This window comes from Boleophthalmus pectinirostris, unplaced genomic scaffold (assembly GCF_026225935.1).
Source record: "Boleophthalmus pectinirostris isolate CB_2022bp ecotype Guang Dong unplaced genomic scaffold, ASM2622593v1 HiC_scaffold_5, whole genome shotgun sequence".
NCBI lineage: Eukaryota > Metazoa > Chordata > Actinopteri > Gobiiformes > Gobiidae > Boleophthalmus > Boleophthalmus pectinirostris.
The window spans coordinates 35,254,319-35,274,214 of NW_026571404.1; the positions used below are offsets into that span (position 1 = coordinate 35,254,319).

The window sequence follows — 19,896 nt, forward strand, 5'->3', positions numbered from 1 at the left end:
ATTTGTGATTTTGTGTTGAGAAACGGAGCCCTCTGCACTAGAGATTAACCAGTGTGGGTTTTTTCATGGCCAATATTCATAGCGATTGTTTTGAATCCAGAGAAACCCATGGCCAGTCACCACTGAGATTTTTGGGCCAATATATATGGGGCTGATTTTGATTGTTTTCACCAAATGATGTAATTTAAATTTACTAAAAACTCTCCCACAGCCCTTTTTTCACCACAAACCCATAAGAGAGCTGTGTAGTCACATTTTCAGCAGTTATGTTTTTGTACTCAAGTGTTCAAATAATGCTGTATGGGAATTTTTAGGCAGCAGGTCACCCAAAACTAAAGACTGGCCTGTGCTGGAGATTTAAGGCTAATAACAGATAAGATAAAAAGTCAAAATATCAGCCCATTGTATCTGTCTATCCATACTCTAGACCAGTGTTTTGTTTTTTGTTTTTACCCTTCTTGAGTCGCAGCTTTCTTAATTAGAAAGTTTACCCATCCACTAAAGATGACCGAATTACACGTTTTTGGAGGAAGTGCAGATTTTTTTCTTTGCCTTTGTGTCTTTTTCATTTATTTGGGAATGATGATTATTCAGTTAAATGCACGTGTGAATTAACCAAGGCGCACACTGGTTGAAAATCAATACTTTAGGGTCAGTAGTCGACTTGTTGGTTATTTCTTCACTTCTATAGCAAGATTTTTAAAATACATTTGAACCGGATAAAGATAAAAAAAAAAAAGTTAACTTAAAGCATCTGGATGGAAAATGAGTTTTGAGCAGAATGGTTTTAGTCAAATTAATTTAAAGTAATATGGTTGCGACCAGAAATGCTTGTATAAAAAAAACAACAAAAAACAACAACAATCGGGATGAGACGAGACACGATTGGGTCCACAAGAACGAGACAAGACAAGATTTTAAAATAATTCCTAGTATATACATTTGAGGATTTAATTTTGACCACACATTTTTTAATTTATTTGATTTTAATATTTTTGTTTCCATTATAGTACTGCTTTTTGGAACTGTAAGAGATGTACACGCAACCCCTTTTTGTCCAGTCCAAATGTAAACACTTGGATCTTGAAATCTCTGGAGATAATTTTTTTCTCATGTGTGTATCTTGTGGCAATTTTGTTTCGTGAGATCTAGTGGCACGAACACTTGTAATAATAATAAACTAATACAAGTCCCATGCATTTTCGTTTTTAAAGGTCTAAACTACATAAAATAGAAATGTGATTGTACTGTTTGTGGTGATTGTATTACACTTAATAACCGTTCAGCTTGCAACTTCATTTTGATTCATGTTAAACTTTCAACCCTATTAAGAATATTCAAGCATATATATTTGTTATTTTCCAGTGATACAAATGACGTGGACATCCCCCTGAGTAACCGTGTGGGCACCAGGAGGTACATGGCCCCAGAGGTCCTGGACGAGACCCTAAACAAGAACCACTTCCAGGCCTACATCATGGCCGACATGTACAGCTACGGCCTAGTGGTGTGGGAGATGGCCCGCCGCTGTGTCACTGGAGGTACGCACTGCTCTACTGTTTAGAATCTACATCTGTCATTAAATATAATCTTTTGTAATATTAAACTAGTCTGCCTTAACTGGAAAATAAGCAGAGAAAGAACTTCAGGGCATTTGTTTGAAGTTAAAAAGCATTTATTTCACATTAATGAACCACTTTCCAACTTCCAAATTCCAAATTTTTTAACTAAACAAAAAGAGCAGGTAAAGGATCGCTTTGTGTGACCATACACTTAAAGGTGCACTGTGTAACTTTCCGGGTGGAGGGTCCGCCACCATGGAGAAGTTGCTTGCCTAGGATTTTTCATACCGTAATATTAAACTTATCTATTTCTATGGAGACAAGCAGTCTGCTGATCCGAGGTCTGATTTGTGGAGAACTGTGATTGCTTACGGTAAAATTCATGTTGTTCAAGGTGTTGTTTTATTGTAAAATATAAAAAAAATAATAATAATACATTTGTTTTATACAGCGCTTTTCACGGTAACACAAAGACGCTTCACATAAAGTAACACTAAAACAAGGACAGGACAGACAAAACAGTAAAGAGGAGCAGTCGTGTGTGGGGGCTGTAGGCTGTGAGGAAAAGGTGTGTTTTAGGCAGTTTTTTGAAGGTGTTTAGTCTATAGTTAATCTATAATTACATAATAAGTTTACTGTAGTTTTAAGTTTAATGCCATACTGTGGTACATACTAGGGAATGCAATCTCCCTAGCACAGACTTGGGCATTGTACAGCTCCTGGGTCACATACGACCCTTTGGTTGACACTCACCAGCCCATTTAAGTTCATTTAGAATTAGAAAATAAACATGTTTTATAAGTTTATCTCATGCATGGACTAAAGGTGCATTGCTTTTATTTTAGAGTAGTTTTTTTTTTTAATGACATTTTTTATAAGGCAGCCTCACTTTTTCATTGCTTCAACTCTTAACCAGTCTGACCAGCTCATCAAAACAATGACATTTACTGCTTCTCATAAAGAAATACTATTAATATTATGCAGAATTGAGTTAAGCATTTTGACCCAACCCACCACAATATTTTCTGTTTCTCATGTGGTCCCATGGAAAAAATAATTGCCCACCCCTGCCCTAGCATATCTCCATGGACAAAACCAGGCGCTGGACTTGTACTGGAAAAGTTACATTGTGCACTGTTAACATGATAAATGATTTAGCACAACAGGGAAAAACATGGTATAAAATTAACAAGAACTTATACTTCAAAGTTCTTGTTTAAAATTCATTTAGCATGGGAATGGACAATCCTCCTTGATCTTAAACCAGTAATTGCCTGTAATATTAACTACATTCAGAACACTAACACTAATCCTTCTTCTCTGGCAGGTATCGCGGAGGACTACCAGCTGCCCTACTATGACATGGTGCCTTCAGATCCCTCCTATGAAGACATGTTGGAGGTGGTGTGTCAAGGGACTGAGGCCCACAGTGTCCAACCGCTGGAACAGTGATGAGGTGAGACCTGCTCGCTCCCGTTGACTGTACATACTGTATAATATAAATGGACATAGCTAACCTTCTAGCTGCCGCATTCCAAATAGGAAGTGAGCATGGGGGCGCTTCCGGCTCCATCGACTACACGATCCTGGTGTTTTTATTTCTCTATTTTGTCCATAAATACATTCCTATTCCTAATATAGAACTCAACTCCAAATTTGCTCCTATAACTGCTAAACCTTGTGAGCTTCATTTGACTGGAGCTGAGTGCTATGGGTGACGTCACACTCCCATAGTCCACTTGTTTATACAGTCTATGCTCCCACCACATACACTGTCCGGTACAGTCACGTTTATTTATAGAACAGTATTACACAAAATCTGTTTAGAAAGTACTGCACATTATTTATAGACACACTAGATTAAAACAGCATACAAGTATTCCTCTTCTCCACTCCACTAGTACACACTGTGCCCAAATGAGGACACACATTAATGAATGAATGACTTTTTTGAGTTTTTAACCATGTTATATTGTCCTCTCATCACAAACATGCTTGGAGTTGCTTGGTTTGGTATGTTTAGTTTCATTCACACTTCATTTCATTATCATTTTCATTCATTTCATTAATTAATCCAAAGTCGTCTTCTCTGAGCACTTAAAAATGCTAGATGTTTGCATTTTACCAGTTTAGTTGCATCATAGAAACTGGACAAGAGAAGTCTAATCTAAGTCAATAAACATCATTGGACTCATCACTGGACTCATTCTGTGGTCAAACTGTGTCCACAACCCCATGGCTCTGTCAGCATAGCATTACGAGGGAGAAGAACATCAATTGTTTAGTTTTCCATTGTTAATTTGCATTGCTGACAGCAGAGGGAGCTCATTATAAGTTATCGAAATGTGAAATACTTAACCTAATATGACCAAAAGCATCTTTTAAAATAGTTTTAAATCCACAAGAATGCATAACATGCATAACCTGTCTACTTTGTGATTACCAGGTTTCTTTTCATATTGTGGATTAATCAAGGCATAAGGCATTCTGGTGGTGGACCCTCCACCAGAAAAGTTATTGATCTGTCCTGACCATGTCTACGTTCTTTCCCTTCAGTGCCTCCGAGCCATGCTGAAGCTGATGTCCGAGTGCTGGGCCCATAACCCTGCCTCCCGCCTCACTATCCTCCGAGTGAAGAAGACATTGGGCAAGATGGTGGAGTCTCAGGACATCAAGATTTGACCTGTGCCCCCCCCTCCTCCTCTGCCCCCTCACCGCTGGACTGGACCGCCCCAGCTTACGAGTACAACCAGAGACTAAAGGGACTAAACTAAGGCACCGTGTAGGACTGAATGTGCCTCACGTTCTCCTCTGGACTCCAGGGGGCGCTCTCTGCTATGACGCTTTCTGTGAAAGCCTCCAGACATGTGGATCTGACTGTGTGCGGCTGAGGAGGGAGGAGTGCACATGTGTTCAATCATCTGTGTTTTTAAGAACCTCGGCATCCTGGACTTTTGCCTGTTTTAAAAAAATGCCAATTTGTTTAGTTTTCTGGATGACTCTTCAGGACTGTGCTCTCCTGCCATAATGAAATATATCTCACTCTTAAAGTAGAGTTAAGTATAAGAATAAGGTACTATTAAGATATGTGAATTCTGTTATGTAAATAAATGTTAGATGCCGTGCCTATCATAAGGAGATTTTGGAAAGACTTCGCTGCAGTGGTGTTGACGTCCGATGACTTCTGAGAGATATGTACGTAAAAGGGGTTACCACGGAAACGTCTCCCGTCCCGTCTGTCTGTCCACAGCATTTGTCCTGTTTGTGTGAGTGCGTGAGAGAGCGTGGAGAGTGGACAGCAGCTGTAAGTGTTCTCATCACAATAAATATACCGTATGCGAAAAAAAGAAAGAAAAAATGTTGGAAAGTCCTCTTGTTGGAGTTGTACAAAGACAATCAGGTTAATTTTAAAGCTACCATTTGTCATTAGATTGCTTTGTATTCTCACATATCTCCACTAGATGCTATCAACATCACCGCAGTCTGATAGTGTGCCAGTTTTGTATTGCCCTGAACTGGTGAAAAAATGAAACATGCAGACAGTAGCTTTAATGACAAGTTTGGGAGCAAAATAAGCTATCTCTGTGGATTTATATGGGGAAGTGTCCAAGTGAGGAATAACTTCCTAAATCATTTAATTTTCAAGGTTATAGACAATTGAATAGTGGGACGTTCTAACCTACCAGTCCTGCCTAAGACAAAGACAATTAGAACAAAACTATAATACAAACCAATTAGACATTTCATATAGAAGTGTATTTTGCAGTCCATTGCCTATAGCTGCTGTCCTCTCTGAGTGTGTGTGTGGGCGTGTCTTGCTGACAGCTGTATTATCATATGTATTGAATATGCAGGACCCCCAGTATAGAATAATCGCTAATATGTACATGATTTTTGGTGGTGTTTTGTACAGCATCTGGTTTGGTGCCTTATGAGTTTACCAAGGAAAAACTGTATACAGTCTGTCCATTGTAATGATTTTTAAGTAAATAACCTTATTTTAGTACACAACCGATGGTCTCTTTGTCTCTTTATTTTAAAAAGTCATGTTCAGATATCTTAAAGGCTTTTCCCAAAGTGGGGTCTGGCGCCTCCTGGTGACACTTAGAACTACTGCAGGTAGGTTGACCACATAAAAACACATCAAGTTTAATACATTAACTACAATTGCTTTTGGAATATTTTCTTTAAGGTTAATTTAAGATTAATATGACCATATATTCACATGGAGCATAGCGCATCAAAATGTAATTTACATAAAAGGCAAACTAATTACTTTTAACATTTTATATGAATCTTCAGTTCAGGAAAATGCCATATACCTGCATTTAGACAATTACATTTCCACAATAACCGAAGTCCAATATCTTGTCTCACAATCTACAGTTAGGCCAAAGGTCGAATAAAGATCGTTAAAAGGGCTGGTTTACCTAATTGAAGACTGACTTTGTAAACCTGCCCCTTTAACAAATTCTCATGAGCAAGTTTTTATAAAATATTTGCTACCCCAATCTATTATAATGTAAGAAAGATTAAATTAGGTCAAAAGCCTTAGGCAGTGAACACAAAAATGAGGTTTGATCTAAGGTCACTCACTTCAATAAGTTTATGTGTGTGGTACAGATTTTCAGGCATATTTTGTAAATGCAATATAGGTCACCACTAAGTCAAATCTTGGTTACAAGTCTGGCATTTACTTTTATTTTTCACACGTTATAATTCCTAGTACACTTGACAGGTGATTATGTCATTGACAAAAACATGAGACTTGTTTTTAGTCAAACATTTTCTTTATTAAACGTCCTTGCAGCCCTTTACTTGTCCTCGGGCTTGTTGAAGCAGTAGGTGAGGCAGCACTTTCCGCAGTAGTGACGGTCAAAGTGACTGGCCATGAACACTCCAGCTCCACACTCATCAGCAGGGCACTCCCGCCTCAGACGGTGGATCTTACCATTCTCGTCCACCTGAACAAGAACAAGCACAGAGTTAGAGACTTCAGAGTTTATTCTGGACAGTGGCAGCTTGGACCTCCAGTGTAAAACCATTGGGGTCACCATGTAATCACAAAGAGCAGCTAACCTTGTAGTACTTGAGCACAGCGAGCTTGACCTTCTTCCTCTTGTGCTTGTTCTTCTTGGGGGTGGTGTAAGACTTCTTCTTTCTCTTTTTGGCACCACCACGCAGCCTCAGCACCAAGTGCAAAGTAGACTCCTGTTATTACAACAACATTTACTTTAGTCTTAATAAAATTTAAATACTTTCAGGCAAATTATAGAGGATTCATTTCTATAACCATAACTGCTGAGGTCACAATGTGGGGAATTTTACGTTTTAATTGCGTATTCAATTAGCTCAACATCAACTGTAGCAAAAAATTAAGTCACTGCAAATTGCAATACACGTTACTCTAGCAAAAAAAACATTAATGCTAAATCTAAAAAACATTAGAACAGTTACTAAAAGGACAACACATCAGCATATTCCATAACAGTAGTTTTACAGTAGATCCCTGATTGTTTGTAAAGGCTGGCACTATGTAAAACATGACTGCATCTTTCCCATATTTAAACTGTCATTTTATGATGAAAACACTTTGTCATCATTAAGATTACACCTAAACTTTATGCCATTCAATGTTATTTGGATTACAGTAGATTTTAGTTCTGTAAATATTAACTCCATGTTTAACAGTGTTTCACAGCCCCTTACCTTCTGGATGTTGTAGTCTGACAGAGTGCGCCCATCTTCCAACTGCTTACCAGCGAAGATCAACCTCTGCTGATCAGGAGGGATGCCTGCACAAAAACACATGTGAGTATGGGGCCTGGGGCAAAAGTCAACTATATAGCTCATGTATTCAGTTCATTAGAATTAAATGCGTTCAATACACTTTACCTTCTTTGTCTTGGATTTTGGCCTTGACATTTTCAATAGTGTCTGAAGGCTCAACCTGGAGAAGAGAACAGACCAGAAGACAGAAATCAGACTACCTTAGATCAGTAAAATTGTCAAGACAGCTACTACACAATATGTTCTGCCACTTTAATCCGAGCTGGACTCCTGGGCGACTGAACCTGTGAAACTATTTTGGCTCGAGTGTCACACGTGTAGCATTGCGGATCATGCTGCGGATATGCAAGTTAGCTTAGCCCATTAGCTCTGCCCGAAAATTATTAGAGGACGATCATTTTAGAAACGTGTTTTTGAGTTATTTATTGGATCAATGCTGAATTGGTATTTAAATAGGGCCAGGGACGTGAGTTTAGTGAATATGTGCAGTACAACATGAACTAGCGCCGCTTTAGCACTAGCACATTTCCAGCTCCATCACAGCTCCGCTACCCACCTCGAGGGTTATGGTCTTCCCCGTGAGGGTTTTGACGAAAATCTGCATCCTGCCGTTCAATCCACCTGCACGGGACACACGCACAGGACTTTAGTCTCACTGTTTATATCAATATGGACAGTCCAAAGTGTCTTATTTGGTTAATAATAATGTTTTCCTCAGAGCCAGACTTACCACCGGTGTGCTCCTAATGGCGGATCATGAGAAGAGGACTTTCCATCGGAGCCACGGGGTTTTCTACAGGCGTGTGCACGGGCTTAGGCGGCTCTCACACTGCCTGATCAAATACAAGGAAATTCCACATGTTTCTCTGTTTTTACTTATAATTATATACTACATTATACAAAATATTACTTGGATCAGAGCGTTAACAACTTAACAACAAAAAATAAAATGCAAAAAAAAAAAAACAAACGTAAAAAGGACACATAAGGAACTAGAGCGACCGTGCCCATGGTAACCATGGATCTATAATAAAAACTTGTATTATTTTATTATAGTTATAGTTATTATAGTTATAGTTATATCATAGTTATATATTTTATTATAGTTCTATGTTGGTATAGTAAAGATGTCTTGTTCTGGCAGACATGTTATAAATAAACTGGTAATAATAAGTACACTATAAATAATGTAAAAACAGGGCCACAACAATATTTGATTAAAGTATTTAAATGGACATAAAATGGGCATAAAAAGTATTTAAATTTACATAAAATGGTCTATCGTGTCCTATTTCTGTCCTAACTCTTCTCATTTAATGTCTCTCTCTCTCTCTCTCTCTCTCTCTCTCTCTCTCTCTTTCTCTCTCTCTCTTAAATTTTATTATGATCATTTATGTTTTGATTTGTTTGTATTGTGATTTTAATGTATTTCTTATTCTGTAAAGCACTTTGAATTACTTATACAGGAACTCTACCTGTTTGTCAGATTTTTTTTCTCTTATGAACACGCATATTCAACCTAAAACGCTGCAAAGGTCTATTTTTAATACAGAATTAAACTGCTTGTGAGTCACAAATATCGAGACTTATTCTGTTTACTTCACTTCAAAAGAAGAATTTATTAACACAAATGTTCAACATTTGTTCACATTAGTTTGATAGAACATTAGATAAAACTAATGAGATGAACATTAAAATGTTCATTAGTTCGAGTTCCTGAGTCTACCGTCACAACATACATGCTGTAACAGGGCATTCTTAACAATAGGTTACCATGGAAACGCCTTTTGCTTCCTTATTTATATATCATGCCGTTAAAGTTACCTGGTAACCTAGCAACCACCACTTTTGGTCTTGGTCCCTCACCAAGACCAAAATCTGAGCAACAGTCCAGCACGAATAAGCAGTAAAAACTATCTCTGTCTCGAGTTATAAGGGAAAACATAATGACATCAACCCCAAGAAAGTCCCGCGTGTGTCCAGGAAAAGGAAAACGAGTTTTGACGCCTGAGATTCTGGACTGTGACAGTGAAGAGAAGTTTGTAAAATCTCTGCACGACTTTATTGAACACGAGAAGCGATACCTGAAGTGTCCACAGGAGGGCCCCAGTGAGCTGCGCTACGTGCTCTACCGCTCCGTCTTCAACAAGGCAAGTGTGCTTACAAAGTTATTAAATTAAAATATTTACGTGCAAGACTCATTTAATCTCATCGTAATGTGTCACAGGTTCACTGAACCTGTTTTGTGATATTCTTGTAGACTTTGGTGGAGTTTGAGCTGAATTTTATAAACACAACGTAAACATAAGCTTACTACAATGCTTTTTATTTTAAGAATGTATGTCATATATGTTTGCCTTAATTAGATTTTTAAATGCATAATATAACTATTCTAGCGTGTTTCACCTCCTCATTGTCTTCTGGAATGTCTCATTGTTTGGCATTAAAGTTATCTATCTTGCATTTATTCAATTTCAATTTCTTTTTTCTTTTTTTTTTTTTTTTTTGTCTTGTCTTAAGTCTCCACAGATCTGACCTGCAACATGCGGCTTGGAGATAGTTACATTTAATGCCATACTTTGGAATATGTTATAAGCAAAGCAATAACATCTCCATGTAGACGAGCAGGCGTCAAACCCTCCGACCACAAAAGTTACAGTGCAATAGCTTTTTGGAGCCGAAAACAATAACTGATATTTAAAGATCATGAAAATAATTTGCTGACTGATTGTGTGCATGACATACAAGACAAATCTGATGCACTGAGGACTCGGGATGTACTGATACGATACTGGTATTGAATATTGGCGCTGATATTGGCATTTTTAACAGATCGGACATAGGTTGCAAGATATCAGTTCAGTTTATATCCTGTTATGTTGTTCCAAAACACATTATAAAGTTGTTCTGTAGCTACATTAAATGATAAATAATAGTTGCAAACATATTTTCAGTTTCTGCCCTAGTATCAGTTGATATCGCAGATACAAAACAACAAAGTATCAACATCGGTATTGGAAGAAACTGAATAAAAAAAGCTGGATCAATGCATCTCTACTGACACATGGGCAGAGGGACTGGGGCAGTGCAGAAAAAATATCGGTGTCAAATATTAGACCAGTATCTTCATCTGGAAAACCCCCAATATCACAGGTGCATCTGTCAAGGAAACAGTCTCTTTCTGTCTTTCAGCTGATCGCGCGTTCCTCTTCCTATAAGAGCGTCCTGCTGAGTATAAAGACGGAGTATGACAGTGTGATCAGAGCCATCACTCAGAGGCTGGAGGAGACCAGGATTTCCCAGGATTCAGTGAAGGCCTCACGTCTTCAGCTTCGCTCCATAGAGGCCTGTGAGAGCCGAGTGGTCAGCCTCAGGGACAGGTGAGTGCCAGGCCTAGTCTGTGATACAAGAACATCAGTGCTCCAAAAACCTACAACCAACCTACATTTTTAAGAACATTTCAGAGACAGACATGGCATACCTTTGCATACTAAATATAATAGCTTTTTCAACTATTGTACAGTTTATTTGTATAAAACTGTAGGCATTATAGTAGCCAACACTTTTGACATTTTGAGAAATTGTAATGAAAATAATAGAAAAAGGTCTATCTCCTCAATCCATTGTCAGTAAAATCATGTGTTTTGGAGCAGAAGGAAGACTTTGGGGGAAGAAATTTGACTATTTTTTGGGTGTAAAGGCAATAGTTAAAAGTCAGGCATTGCAAAGCGGTATCAAATAAATTTTTTACCTTATCCCCCAGCCTTAATATCCTTGTCCTCTCCCCTGGTGGTAACTACTGTAGATGAAGGATTATAAAATACAATAATTATATCTAGAGTTATGTTGAATATGCCTAAGTATGGGTTATTTTAGTGGCTATCATCTAGTGGGTTTGATATCAAGTTTCAATAATGAATAAATATTGCTTCTGAAGTTATAGTTTCATTGGAAGTCAGGCCTTTGCTATAACAGACACTAGGGCTACAAAATCACCTCATCATTTCCTCCACAAACAACAAAATCTCCTTCTTTCCCATCCTATCCTTCTCCATCTCTTGGATAAAATCATTAAGTTGAAACCAGATGCCAAACGTGTTATAAGTGTGGGATATGACTTGTTGAATAAGTATAAGATGGCTAGGCTGGAGTCACTTAAGTGTAAATGGGAGGAGAATTTGAGTAAACAGATTTCAGATGAGACCTGCGAAAACATTATTCAGAGAATTTTCTCTTCGTCAATCTGCCTCAAACATATGGTGATTCAATTTAAAGTGGTGCATCGCCTCCACTGGTCTAAAACCAAATTAAGTAAGATTAGAAACGGGTTTGAAACTACTGGTGATGGATGCAAGCAAGAACCTGTCTCTTTATTGCACATGTTTTGGACTTGTTCAGAATTGAGTAATTTCTGGAATTGTGTATTTGATGTTCTCTCTAAGATATGTGGTAAAGTACTGACTCCCTGCCCATTTGTTGCCATTTTTGGAGTGAATACTAGTTTATATGTGACAGAGGGACAGGCTGGTCTGGTGGCTTTCTGCACACTGTTAGCTTGTAGGAGGATTTTACTGAACTGGAAGAAACCACAACCGCCTGCATATGGACTCCGGGTCAGGGATGCCATGTACTACACTGGAGAACTGGAGAAAATCAGGTACACAACCAAAGGCTCAATTAAAATAGTTTATACAATCTGGAATCCATTTTTGTCTTTCCAAACCATGGAAGTAAGTGAAATTGTATAAATGTAGTTTAATTAATGTATTATTTTTATTATATTCTATTTATTTATTTACTTATTTATTTATTATTATTATTATTACTACTACTTATTTTTTTTAAATTGCCACTTACTTCATATCATTTATTTGTATTAAATTTTCTACCAGGTTTATTTTCTTTTAACATTATTTACCGATTCATTTCATCAGTGTATTTCTTGTACCTGTCTGGTTCATGTTTTCATGTTTATAAATTGAATTTGGGGTTCTAGGGAGAAAAACTAAAAAATTACGACGACCTGTTGTGTAATATTAGAATTTTAATATTTTTGTGAATAAATAAACCTTGAAAAAAAAAAACAGCAAAATTTCCTGTCTTATTCTGCTATCTCTGTAGTTTAGATCTGTACAAACATGCTCTGAAATACATGTGATTCTTATATTAGAAAAATGTATCAATTGCAATTAGATATTGTTTTCAGATCATGCAGGCTTAACCTATATTTGAATCATGTTTGTTTTTTTCCCACACAGAATCTCTGTTTTACAAAAAGAAAACATCCAACTTCAGCAGGAGATCGACAGACAAAACTCGCTGAGAGAACAGACCATGTGGATACCAGGTAATAGAAGATTTGTTTTTCGATGCAGGTATTTTTATGCTCATCTGCTGTAGATTTGTGTCGTGTTCACGTTTTGCCTCCTCAGGGCTGACGTTGGCTGACTCAGAAAATCTGGAGCTCCTGGAGAAACATCTGTCGCATCTGCAGACCAGGAGAGAGGCTCTGCAAGAGAGGAGGAGCCAGTGTGTGAGCATGGAGGTCAGAACCACGCTGAGCAAAGAGGAGGAGGCCACACAGAGATGGAGAAACAGCATGAAGGAGGAAAACATGCAGCTCAAACTACTGTAAGAACTGACTAGGGATGTGAAAATAATAAAAAATCAGATACTAATCAATACTAAAACTAGTACTGAAACTAGATATGCTTTTGAGTAGGTATTGATATTTAAAAAATCACATTTACAGTAATAGAAATAGTTTTAGAACAATCTTGAGCTGAATCAGAACAAATATAGGAGCACATAGACTAGTATACAACCATGGACCACTCTGGAACCTACCTGGACCACTGAGGGATTACACACATATAACACCATATGGGAATAGAAAAGAAAGTGCTATTATTATTACATTAAGAAACATTTCCTTAGTATCGAAATCAAGTTTTAAATTTGAATATTGTGACAGTAGTAAGAATATAGTGCACCATAAACATATGATTTTCTCCAGTTAAACATTTTACATCAAGTACCATCTAAGAAAGTATTTAGCTCACCAGATCTATAGCAGGTCTATAACAGGTCAGACTAGGGCTACTTTTGCTATACAGGTTCTAAACAAGGGCTCACCCAAATGTGGATTAAATTGACTTTACATCAGCATATATTAGTATTTTATAGCATTATTTCCCAAAGACTGGGTCGCGACTCTCAGGTGGGACGCAAGAGATTTTTTTTTGGTCGCCTTGTCACAATCTGCATTTAAGTCTGCAATATACATTCCTGACACTGATCTGCTGCTGTGCTCTCCTCCTGCACCCGGACTGGATCATGCTCCAAAGACGCAGACAGGCCCATCTATCTCATTAGAAATGTTAAGACATGTTTTGTATAATTTCTTATCATTTTGTAGTTATTTTATTGACTATTTTGTTCCAATATTGCTGGTTCAATTGAGTATTGAAACGGTAAAGAAATGGGCTACATTTAATGTCTTTAATACTTGAGTAATACTGATTGTTCAGAGAGACACGATCACTCAGTCAACAATAAAATATCCTTATTAATGTTCAATAATGGTCAAATCCACCTTTATTTTGTGATTACGAATAATCTCTATTGATTTGGGTTGGGAAGGTTTGTAACTTTTAAAATATGGGTCCCCAGAAAAAAAGTTTGGGAAACACTGTTTGAGAGGAATTAATTTACCACCAGATGGAGCTCATGTACCACCACCTGTGATACATGGACCACAGGTTAAGAAGAGCTGCTTTACTCTGTAATCACAGGCACTTGAAAATTAGTCCATTTGACTTAAAATGATATAATTGCTAATAGTGTGTTTTGTGTTTGCAGATACAAGCGTCTCAGGTGTGTGTACGACCACCTGTGCAACTGGAGGGAGGGGGGACAGCGCCCTCCTCTGGAAGAGGAGGTACAGTTAGTGAGAAAAGAAGTCACACACACCACAGGTACTGACACTGACACTACTTAAGTTAATTCATTAGAATATACATCACCAGTCAAATGTTTGGAGACACTTCGATTTATTTCCATTACTATTTATTTATGACTATACATAGTGGATTCTCACTTAAGGCTTCAAAACTATGAAACACATGTAGTAAACGAAAGTGTGAAATAACATTTTTATATTTTAGATCTTCAAAATGGACACTATTTGCTTTGATCACTGCTTTGTCTGCTCTTGGTTTAAAACTAATGAACCCTGATGAGAAAGAGCTGTGAACTAAAAACCATTTCAGGAGACTTTATCATGAAGCTCATTGAGAGAAGGCCAAGGTTTTGCAGCGTTGTAAACAAAGCAAAGGATGGATACTTTGAGGAATCTAAAATATATAACATATTTAGAGTTATTTAATATTTCTCTGCTACATAACTCCATATATCCTCAGTCTACAATATAAACATGGCAAAGAAAAAACATTGAATGAGAAGGTGTGTCCAAACCTTTACTTGGAAGTGTACACAAACATAAAAAGCGGCTGCTACATATCCTCTATCCTCACCTCTGTGTTTATTTTTAAGTTTTGTGTCAAACATGAAAATAAAACACAGTATATCATGTTTCAGTGACGGAGGATGACTTCTTGACCATAGACACAGAGCTGCTGGAGAGTGAGGAGCCTACAGGAGTGGACGAGTCCGAGTACCTCACAGAGTATCTGAACAGGTGCAGCCAACTGCCTCTATGTCTGTCCCATGTTACACTCATCACTGCTACTTCGTTTCCTCCACCAAACAGTGGGCATGATTTGTTTAGTGAATATAAATTGCTGAGGTCTAACCGGACCCTTCAGATGTACATTATCTGGACTAGTGTTCTAATTCTTTTTGTCCTGTGCACAGGTTTGTTGACCTGTTTGATTCGGCCCAATACAAAGAGGCAGCTCTACAGGCAGCTCACAGTCCCAGAGGACTCTTGAGGAACCTTCACACAGTCCACATGTTCAAAGGTCTCTGGAGCTTCTGTGTTTTTCATGTCCCTGTGAAACACATGCAGAGTTATACTGTGTTATGTTATGTGTCCATCCTCTCGCTCACAGCTGTGACAGCCCCTCCACACTCACCCCCTCCCCTCCTGCTCCTCTTCCACTCTCTCATCACCACTGTTCCAGTGGGTCAGAGACTTCCAGAGTCTGTCTCCTATGAGGGTGTCTGCTGTGCTCTGGAGCAAGGCCACTGGCAGCTTCTAACCCATGCACACAATTTTGACAAGTAAACACTATATCTCAAACATAAACAGTGTTAAACTATGTGAGTTCTTAAGTACACTGTTCTTGTCACAGACTGACCTGCTCTGAGAGGCTGGGGGACATACTGACTGAGCATGCTCAGAAGAATGCTTCTGTTTATCTCTCAGACATGTTACTGGCAATGGCCTCTCAACACTACAAAGCCTGTGGGGCCCACAGAAAACTGTCTCTGAGCATGTGCAGAAGAGGACTGACCCACAGCGCTGTGGAGCTGATGAGACGCTGTGAGGACCTCACACCAGGTCAGTCTGTGTGTTTATACAATAACATATACAGTGTTATGAAAATACACTAACACTCGTGTCTCTGTCAGAGGACTACCTGTGTGTGTTCAGACAGCAGCCCAGCCTGAGTCTGCTGCAGCTGCTGACCAGGCCTGCGGGGGGCGGGGGCAAGCTTTCAGTGGGTGTGGCCTGTGCTGCTCTGCTCTCTGACCCTCAGCTTCAGGAGTTTGCTCTGCAGCTCTTGGACAGTTTAAACAGGAGAGGACCAGGTACGTCACAGTCTCTTCCTGCAGTATCCTTATCCTGCTGACAAGGGCTATCTGAGGAAGGAAAAGTGATATGAGAAGAGGTTCAAGGCTTCCTGTCTTATCTATTTTAGAGGAGGAATCCTAGACATGCCATTCAAAAAACACAATCAACAAAACCACAGTCTGCTCAGCTACCCATGGTCCTGTTCTAATAAAATAAAAACAAAAAAAACATAGTAGCTTTAAAGTAGCTGCTGAGTTCACACATAAGTTTGTATCAGTTCCTGATTAAATGTTGTGCTGTCTCAGGTGTGCTGGAGGAGGCCATACTGCAGGACAGTGGTGGTACAGTGGAGCAGTGGAGTGACATCTCAGATGTTTGCTCCTTACTCCAGCGCTCGGACCTGTCTCACGCCATCAGATCTGTGCTGCTGAGCCAGAGTGGGACTGAAGTCCTCTCCTCAGACCCAGAGGGAGCCCTGCTCACACAACACCTGTACATGTGACTCTCAGGTACACAGGAGGGGTACATGTTAGTAAATTAATGTATTTACTATTACTCTTTATTTCACATTAGCTGTTACAGGTGGGCAGATTATTGAAATATGGATTCATAATATTGAATACTGTTTTGAAGATATGCAAAATATGAATATTGGGTATATTGTTTTCTTGTTTGTTGTTTACTTAAAGGTATAATATATGCCTTTCTGGAGGGGGCATGTCACCTGCATGGTTCCATAGAAATAGAAAGTTAAAACCATATTCTCATTCAAACATTCTCCATGGAGATAAATATATTGTATATCATACAAGTCAGATTTTCAGTGCAAAAACAACCTTTATTTTACATATTGTGGCTTTAAACCTTAATGAAAATATTTATAAACATGTTTTAATTTAACTGATTTCTACAAGGCAAATATATTAATAGTGTAGTTCATCTTCTCCACTAGAGGGCCTACTTCGTCTCCCCCTTTACTTCCAGACTATGTTTAACACTAGTTTAAGCCCACCCCGTGTAAACACTTGTTAAATCCCCATAGATAACAGCCCATAGACAGATCAGACAGAAGCGTCAGACAGAAGGGCCACTGTGGGCTCCATTCTGCTCCGTATCTGCCTGAACAAACCCACTCCCACAGCTCATAACAGAGGCTCAGTCTGAAACAATTGTCCAACTGTGCCCTGCTCTGTGTGTCTGACCCTCTGTTCATCTGATCTCAATCACAGTCTACTGTCAAATCAGTCTTTTCAGATGCCTAATGAGGAAAGACTTTGGTGGTTTTATGGGTTTGGGACTGATCCTTCAACTTGTCTAAACTTGTGCTGTCAGGTGCAAGTAAATTATAGATTATCTTAGAGTCTAATGACAAGTTATCATAGCAGTTATAACATCAGGATGCAGTACAATAAGTCTGGCTATGCTTCTGTTGTAGGGAGTATTATACCTCTGATGACAGACTATCACTCAGACATTATTTTTTGGTTCTCATTTTTGTGGTCTATACTTAGAAAATATTATGTTCTTCTTATACTTGTATTGTAACTGTTACGTCCACAGTTACTTTTGTAGTACCTCCCCCAAATGATTATTTTACACTTTTTCTTGGCCCATTACTTTGCACATTTACTTGAATAATTTAATTCTAAAGTAACTTTGCCCACCTCTGGCTACATGTAATTAGGGATGCACCGATACTGATACTGGTATCGAATGTCAGCACCGATCCAGGAAGAACTGCTGGATCAGGTATTGATTCCATGGTATTGGTTCAGCTGAGAGCTTGGTTGGGCTTTTAACTAGATGCAATGAAATTATTTACTGACTGACCCAGAAAGTATTCCATAACACAATTTAATCAGTTTTGTAACAAGTTAACTGTTTTTTTGGAGGGGAAAATCTTGTTTTCCTTTTCTACACTGAAATCTGTTAATTTTGGATATCGGCAGATACTTAAAGCCAAAGTGTCGATATCGATATTGGAACTGAAAAAGCTGTATCAGTGCACCCCTACACGTAATACAAATCCTTGGACAACTGACATGTGGTAAATTATTATTCCTGTTCACTTATGCTGTGACTTTGCCCTTTGACAGAATGTGTTTAGCAGCAATGCCGTAGTTTTAGTGAGACACTTATTTGTACTTTAGTCTGTGGACAATGAAAACTTCTCTGATCTTCATCTTGATAAAAGTGAGGTCCATGCAGTTTTAAAGACTCATATTGAGACTGACTCATGTGATTCCACTCTGACTTTGTTCATAGGAGACAGGGTTAAAATGCTGGTTTGAGGTACATTTTTAGACTCTGTAAATGAGTCAGAGTGACCTTCGGTTGGTGTCAAATGCAAACATGAGTAGAACAGTTCAACAGTTCTGTTTTGGTATCCACAGATTAGAAACTGCCCATAGTTTGGAATTGAGCTGGAGGCCTGGTCAAAATTTTATTGTAAAGTTTTCCTTTATTTGCCTTCCTGATTTGTGGTTTATATCTTCTCTGTAATTGTGGGCCTTTTCCCAGACAGAATCAGAATAAGTTTTATTTCCATTGCCAATGAACAAAATTCTCAAACTAAAAACTAAGGTTGTTAAACGTATCAAATACTAACTGATAGTAAATCTAGTATTGAAAGTAGATACTCATTTGAGCAGGTATCGATACTAAAAAAGTAACATTCACAGAACAGAATAACCTTTCCTGAATAGCTTTAGAATGATCTTGAGCTGTATCAGAACAAGTATAAGAGCACTTAAACTAGTAATCGCCCATGGACCACTATGAAATCTACCTGGACTACTGAGGGATTACACACATATGGGAATATAAATGGAAATACTACCATCTAATGTTGAAAATCACATTCTGTTGTATAAATAAATCTGAATCAGTTTGAGTATCGAGTCTGTTACGTTTATTACCACTAGAAGAAGTTTATTACCATTTTTTAAAAAATGTTTTACTCTGTGTTATTGTAATATAATGTGACGTGTGAGCTACTGTGTTCAAGTAATTTCTCTTGTGGATCAATAAAGTCTGTAAGTCTAGTCGTATCGTGACAACTGGAAACTCACTTTAGTTGTATGGTCCAGTGGTATGGTTCAACATAAAACAATGAATATTGATATAAACTCATACAATAAAAATAAGGGCATGCATTAAAACAAGGCAAATTAAAAAGTACAACATGATTAATTACCGCTGTTTACACACAGGTCGACGGTGCGCTTCCATCTCCCACTGAATGCTGTTGTTGTGTCCTTAGGCAAGACACTTACCAACATTGCCCCTGTGTCTGCGTACATTGGTGTATTAAGATATGTGTACAATCCATCAGTTGTCCAGGTAGAATCCATGGCGAAAGAAGACGAAAGAAGAAATTCGATTGGTCAACTGGATAAAAGTTATTCGACCAAATAAACTTTTGTCCAGTTGACAGATTTTATTTCTTCTTTTGCCACTGGTGTATGAATGTTGTTCCTTGATGCAAAGTGTTTTCAGTGCCTTAAAGTAGGAAAAGTACTATACAGCACTTCTCATCTTGTGTTTTGTTTCAGTCACACTTTTGAGTTATCCTTTATTATTCCTTTATTATTGGTTTGTCTACCTCTCCAAAGCTCAAAATGCTCTGCTCCACATTGTGATGTCATTCCAGGGCTGAAATAATGCAAATGATTCTATAAACTCAGCCTAAATCTGCAGGGTTTGTGTGTTAAACGTGTGAATGAAACAAAACACAACTCCAGGTCTGTTTGTGACGAGAAAACAACATTATAACATAGATCCGGG

At 38.2% G+C, this 19,896-nt stretch overlaps 3 protein-coding genes across 3 annotated transcripts in view; 2 read left to right on the forward strand and 1 right to left on the reverse strand.

The window, feature by feature from the left end:
* The window catches only part of LOC110153129 (bone morphogenetic protein receptor type-1A-like), a 50,231-nt gene extending 44,658 nt beyond the window's left edge, over window positions 1–5,573 (forward strand). The window contains 4 exon segments of the mRNA XM_055162605.1: window positions 1,366–1,541; window positions 2,890–2,971; window positions 2,973–3,018; window positions 4,119–5,573. Of these exon segments, the coding sequence (XP_055018580.1) occupies window positions 1,366–1,541; window positions 2,890–2,971; window positions 2,973–3,018; window positions 4,119–4,244 (430 nt within the window). The 3' untranslated portion in view covers window positions 4,245–5,573.
* A 757-nt stretch (window positions 5,574–6,330) lies between these two features.
* rps27a (ribosomal protein S27a) lies at window positions 6,331–8,174 on the reverse strand. The gene is made up of 6 exons (XM_020917002.2): window positions 8,083–8,174; window positions 7,909–7,973; window positions 7,458–7,512; window positions 7,272–7,357; window positions 6,642–6,773; window positions 6,331–6,526 (listed from the first exon to the last, which is right to left on the reverse strand). The coding sequence occupies exons 2-6, from the start codon at window positions 7,954–7,956 to the stop codon at window positions 6,377–6,379; spliced, it is 471 nt and encodes a 156-aa protein (XP_020772661.1). The 5' UTR covers window positions 7,957–7,973; window positions 8,083–8,174; the 3' UTR covers window positions 6,331–6,376.
* A 1,124-nt stretch (window positions 8,175–9,298) lies between these two features.
* Window positions 9,299–16,612, forward strand: tsnaxip1 (translin-associated factor X interacting protein 1). The gene is made up of 11 exons (XM_055162456.1): window positions 9,299–9,502; window positions 10,545–10,732; window positions 12,611–12,699; window positions 12,785–12,983; window positions 14,214–14,329; window positions 14,952–15,051; window positions 15,228–15,334; window positions 15,425–15,596; window positions 15,668–15,876; window positions 15,948–16,127; window positions 16,416–16,612. Exons 1-11 carry the CDS (start codon window positions 9,299–9,301, stop codon window positions 16,610–16,612), a joined length of 1,761 nt encoding a protein of 586 aa, XP_055018431.1.
* The last annotated feature ends 3,284 nt before the right edge of the window (window positions 16,613–19,896 follow it).